The sequence below is a fragment of the Anneissia japonica genome, unplaced genomic scaffold (assembly GCF_011630105.1).
Source record: "Anneissia japonica isolate Jap-2015-1 unplaced genomic scaffold, ASM1163010v1 scaffold119306_len6453_cov108, whole genome shotgun sequence".
Taxonomy (NCBI): domain Eukaryota; kingdom Metazoa; phylum Echinodermata; class Crinoidea; order Comatulida; family Comatulidae; genus Anneissia; species Anneissia japonica.
Genome location: NW_022736706.1, coordinates 1 through 6,453, shown reverse-complemented (window position 1 = coordinate 6,453; position 6,453 = coordinate 1). Strand labels below are relative to the sequence as shown.

The 6,453-nt window shown below is 33.2% G+C and overlaps 1 protein-coding gene across 1 annotated transcript; it reads right to left on the bottom strand.

Moving 5' to 3' along the window:
- Nucleotides 1-279: 279 nt before the first annotated feature.
- Nucleotides 280-5,247, bottom strand: LOC117116841 (the record flags this gene model as incomplete). The annotated part of the gene is made up of 5 exons (XM_033260933.1): nt 280-407; nt 956-1,057; nt 1,189-1,396; nt 4,707-4,819; nt 4,987-5,247. Coding segments are annotated over 5 exons (812 nt in total), but the record flags the coding sequence as incomplete, so codon positions are not given.
- Nucleotides 5,248-6,453: the final 1,206 nt, after the last annotated feature.

Here is a 6,453-nt window from a genome sequence, read left to right as displayed (position 1 = left end):
TATGAAACAGAGTATATGTATGCTCAGTGATTTTATGTTCTTTAATTTGCGTTTGACTTTTGTGGGAAATACAGCTCATATTCTATTTGTACTGTACAATAAAAATTTAAAATAATTAAATATATGAGAAACAAACACTTTTGCAGATATATTTTGTTGAATTTTCTTTATGTGTATACTACTCTATACCATATTTTTGATTGTTAAAATATCCTGTATTGGGGTTTCTCGCTTGAGATGAAGAAGGAGGTAGGGCCTACTCAAAAAGAAATTTCTTACATCAATTATTCTTGCAAGGAGATCTTCGGCAGTTGCTTCTCCACCACAATTTGAGATCGGCTCAGGATGCCAAACAGCTGTTGTCAGTCCGTCACCAATGCAAGTATTATTTGCCACTGGCTGGCCATCTGAATATTTAGAAATTACTTAATAACAATTAGGACACAGTAATTTGCAATTTATAATATGGAACTAGATGATAATCTAGACCACTTGCACTGTTTACATTCTTACATTTAAGGATTTAGCAATGTTACAGCTAACAATTTTATATGGTTATGATAGTGGCTGTGTATGCTACATGTATAGCATATTATATGCTCTTTAAAAGCAAAGTCCAAAAAGAAGAAGAAAAAAAACAAACTAAGAAAGCCTTAAAAATTACAAGAAACCGTAGAAGAGATAAAGAGAAGGCAGCCGAAGGAACAGTGTCGCCGTTCAGTTCTCCAGCATGTTGAGGCACTAGATAAGGGGAAGAATGCATATGCAAATAGACTGAACAGAGCAGAACAGTTTGGTCTTAAGCCTCCTCTCACATAATAGTTTAATAAGAGACTGTTGTCTCTAAGTAATTGGTGTTAGTGGTGTTTATTGATATGTTATTACATATTTGTTTGGGGTGTTACAAAAAAAAAATCATAAAGCTAATACAAAAAATTGATATTTTTTATCTTACAATATTTTCTTGTTTCATCACATTCTTCTTTTGAATCAACAGTTTCTCCTACAAATGTGTCAGGAAATGTGTAACCCATTATAGTCTGTTCAAAACACATTTCTGTGAAGATAAATATCATGGGACAATTTAAGAAAAATAATACAACACTAAAACAATGATGACAATAATTATGATAACAACAATGAAGATGATGATGATGATAATAATAATAACAATGAGGGATAATTCACCTGCTGTATTTATGATGATGCGATCAGGGTTGAGAAATCCATTTGAATTATTTCCAGCCTCCATCAGTGCTGCCAACAAGATATCAATGTATTCCTTTGGCAATCTGTTTAAGTTGTAAACATAAAAGTTTGTGTCTGCAACCACACTACCTTCTCTTAAATCCAGTACTTGCACATATGGATCACTGGGCAAAGACTCGCCATCCAACTAAGAGAAAGGTTATAACATTACTGTTCTATTCAAATTACTACTTAATTATATAACAATTTCCACATACAGTACTGTACTAATACGAGTAAGGACAAAATGTTTGTTACAATTTACCATCCAGACGCCTGCACAAATCTGAAAAAAATACATCATACAGCACCATCACTTTACGCGTATTACTATTAAGGGCATGTTTGAGTTCCTATTTATGTCAATAATAATTTTACACAAATCTACAAAATATTGAACGAACAGTTCGATATTCAATAGCAACACACGTGGGAACAGTATACCACAAGGGAAGCTATATAGAGTAATTTGCATTAGGCTCTGTGTATGCGTATTATTTTTACAATTACTATTATTATTATTATTACTACTACTACTATTACTGTTGTAATGAAACTGGTCCTTGTACGGACGACCACGAGTTCGGCCAGAGCTGTTGGCCCTGGATATTCGCAAGTAACATATAAACAAAATCTGGGGCGGATGCAGAGGGGGTGGAGGGTACAGTCGCACCCCCTAAATTGTATTAATAAAAATAGTTGTTGTATTGTATTGTTGTAAGTTATGAGAGTGCAATTTCTGGGCACCTAGAGGCCTCTTTGCACCGTTCGCCAATATAAAGTGACAGCAGTGACTGGTAGTCTGGCAAATTCCAACTCTTGCTGCTCCTAAACTTTAGAATGATTTGCCACAATCTGTTCGTGAATTTCCATCAGTGGATATTTTCAAAATGAGCCTTAAGTACCTTTTCCACTCCATTTAATATTTTTCTATTGTCTTTTTCTTCTATTCTTTCTTTTCCGTTTTCTACTTGTATACTTTTTCTACCTTTGTTCCCTTAGTTTCTTGTTTGTTTCTTTTTTCCTGAGCACTCCCTCAAATTGGCGCACTGAGACTTCGTATAATGCGCCTTATAAGTCAGAGATTGGAATTTTAAGACAGGTAAAATCCAAAACCGGTACCATACCCCTACAGATCGGCCGCTTAATGAGACTAGAAAAGATATAATGATCCAGTCGTCTTAGAAAAATATCTATCAGAAATCCTACCCTCTTGTAACTGTACTCAACCTATGTAGTTAATTTGCATATCTTACCCAAAACAACAACAAGGCATTGGAGGGCCAGTCTAATTGGTTATACTAGGTTTGGGCTGATCTACTGGGTTGGTCCATTTCACTGACCTTGGTGAACCTGTTGAAATCCCGATTCTGTTACAATACTACTACTATTACCACCACCACCACTACTACTGCTGCTGCCACTGCTACAGCTACTACTACTACTGCTGCTGCTACTACTGCTACCTCTACTACTACTACTACTGCTACCGCTACTATTACTACTACCGCTACCACTACCACTACTATCACTACCACCATTATCACTATCACCGCTGCTGCTGCCACTGCCACCGCCGCCACCACCACTAATAATAATAATAATAATACAGTAGAACCCCTCCTTTAAGACACCCCTATTCAGGGGACACCCCCATTAACGGGACACTGTTCTGTTAAACGAGGGGGTGATATATCTTTTAACACTGCGGCCAACCCCTATTGAGCAGACACCCCTGTTAAACTAGATGGGGACGCTTTCTGAGTGTGCCAAATGGTCAAATAACACCTACTAAGGGGACACTTAATTTTTTTCTATTGTATCACAACAAATAAGGAAAATTCGCTCAACTTCATATATTGACACATTTTGAGCAACTTATTATGAAACTTTTATCAACTTTCTAACTATTACTGCCTTTCTACTGCTGTTTTAAGGACAAGCTTTTGTTAGACTACTATACGTAATAATAATAATAATAATATAATAATAATAATAATAATAACAATAATAATAATAATAATAATAATAATAATAATAATAATAATAATAATAATAATAATTATTATTATTATTATTATTATTATTATTTAACTGAAATTAAAGTGCAAAAAAATTTTCAATCAAGTGAAACAATCTGTATTTGTTTGGTAGTAGTGTGGTGTGTTTAAGTATTTTCATGGTTTGTTGTTTTGCTGGTATTTATTAAAGTGGTGTTCTGTTCTCTCCTCTTATTGATTTGATTGAATTTTGCATTTTGAGAATTTGTCAAATTTTTTTCTTGGTTTCTATTTTAATTATTCCTAAATACGTTAATGTAGGCCTACTACTTTACTTCTCTGTTCCGGAGTTTGTCTGAATTAATTGAAATTAATTTAAATTTGAGCATAAACCAGAAGTTTCTCCCAAATCCTTAGAGTGAATATCGGTAAGGCATACTGGATGTGTTTTAAATCAGTCTTGTCAATTTTCACCCTTAACCACTTGTATTTCTTTTTCTTCGTTTTTCGTGCACTTTTATATGATTCTAATTTTGGGAACATATAAAACTATTGTTGTTTAAATAGAGTTCTGCTAATTTCGTATTATAAATGAATTGTATTTGCATTGAAAATTATTGTTATAAATTAGTTCTAATTCTACTGTAACTAATTATATCAATAAAAATAAAATTATAAAGAATTGTATGTCATTGTTATATAAAAACATACCAAAACCCCTTTTAAGGGGACAATTTCATGTTTTTGATTAGTGTCCCCTAATAAGGGTACCCTATTCAGGGGACACCCTATTAAGGGGACACTTTTTTGGTCATGAAGGTGTCCCCTTAACTCTACTGTAATAATAATAATAAAAACAATTATTATTATTATTATTGTTGTTGTTGTTATATTTATTGTTGCTATTATTATACAAAGACGCATGCTCACTATATAGAATATATAAAATGTTAAAGTCAAGTGACGAATTAGGAATGCATCATCATTTTAATGAATTGTGTAATCCAGTTTTTGTTATATTCTTCTAGTTACAATCCCTGTAAAGAGGATTATTGACTTGGAGTTGTCTTTATTTAAAATGTTTTTCTTTCATTTGCAAAGATCCCCTGGAGTGATGTGTCTCAGCTTAAGAAAAAATAGTGGAAACAATGTAGCTCAGTGTAGCTACTGTGTGATTAAAATTCAAGAATAAATTTTCCGTTTTTTTTAACAATACAAAATATTTGAAATTAGAAATATTGGTTCGGCCCTTGGGGACTTGCGGCAGCCACAGTGCTAGCGACAGTAGCGACATATAACGCATACATTCTCCCTTATCTTGCCCAACGCTCATGCGAGGGTTACTGAACTGCAATTAACCCGACTTGTAGTATCTTTCCCATGTCAATTCTATATTTGCTAACTACAATCAGGAAGGCAATCACAGGTTTAAATAGATGAAAACCATAGCGAACTTACAAATTCAGTGATATTGGAAGAAATCGCTTGGAAGTCTGAACTGGAAGGATTTTGCAGACTTTTAGTAAACAACAATTTTGAGAACGCTAGAGTAACTGGAAAAGTTGAAACTCCTGAAATGAAAGAAAATCAACCGGAAAAGAGTAGTGAATGGCATTATAAGTAAAAATATTTTGGTATTAACAAAATGAACTCCAATTGCAATGTTGGTTGAATTTGAAACCAAACATAAAATAAATAAATAATATAACAGGTACATGGCCAATTTGGACTGTCTTACCAATAACAGTCACAGCGGCACTCAACGAGTGGACGAAAACATTTTGGTGAGGACCGTTGCCAGATCCACTGCACCTGTAGTAACCTAGTGCACTTATGGTCAACTGTAGAGATAGCTCTTCTCTGTTCATGGAATTAGCAAGAGGGGTGCCATCTTTGAACCACTGCCAATCAGTGGAATATTCAATCTTACAGTAAAGAATGACTTGAGTGTTGAGACCTCCTCTCTTTGAGGTTGGATGCCTTGATACCTCGGGTAGGTCTATGAAAATCAATCAAATAAGATGAGTCAATCACAATAAAGTCATTTTTCAATAGTGCAAGTGTTGCTTGAGCATTATGAATCCAAGATATATATAAAATCCAATATAAGATATTAATAAGCAATTGGCATAGTTGCATATCAAACAGTAATGAAAACTATTATATGAAGGTTAGATTAATTCAAAAAGTCCTGCAAGCCCCGAAGGATTTTTATAATCAAGCTGTTGTAGTAGTCATCAGTTGCAATTGTGATATGACCAGTACATCTGTGCACGTATGTGAATTTAGCTATGCGCTAACACTAGAGCTTATGGTATGTAGTACAGTACGATACATAATTATTTGATTGCATTTAAAGTAGTTGTTCAGAGCTTAGAATTTTGATAAATTGCTAGTGCATGGGTTATTACATGTGCTAGAAAGATGAAGGATTGAATAAAACAAACTGATAAAAACACGCTATATCGTCATTGTGAACTGTATATGCCCAGTACGGATTCCTATTTTTAGATATTTTCATCAATTTTGACGATTTTTAGCTCAATTGTACTAGAATTTGCTAAATATGCTTGTTTTGCTAGATTTTTTGCCGAAATTGGTTAAATCGTTGTATTTACACGACTTCTATGCTCTTGTATAACTTTTATAAAAATATAAACAAGCATACCTTTGGCAAAATTAGACCATTTTCTATATTACAAAGGATTGGTCTAATTTTAATTTTTGATGACGAACGATTTTTTTATGGATTTATTATTAAATTTTATTCTGGAGCTAACTTAAATTACTTTTTGCAGTTTTTCATCTTTTTCATGTTGTGAAATTTTAAACGTCATCAGAGTAGCATTTTGTGGTACTGTATTTAAAAAACTCTATAAAACAGCCGTTTTAATTTTTAAAACCCATGCAGATCGATTATGGATGCACAGTAGTATACCAATTGAATTTCCAATTTAAATAGTTTGTTTTGTTTGTAAACAAATTTATCTTACATTAGTATGCCATGTTTTTAAATTAAATTAATTTCTTTTCTATTTTAAAGCAAATGTTGCTAAATTTGTATTCTGGTTGTTAGCTTTTTTGGTAATTTTTCTTTTGAAAGTTCGCATTTAAGGACGCAATGTAGTAGGACAAACTATTCAGAAAGCATATTTGTTATGCTTTATATCGACGTTACAAGTTCAGTTATGAATTCCAAATTTCA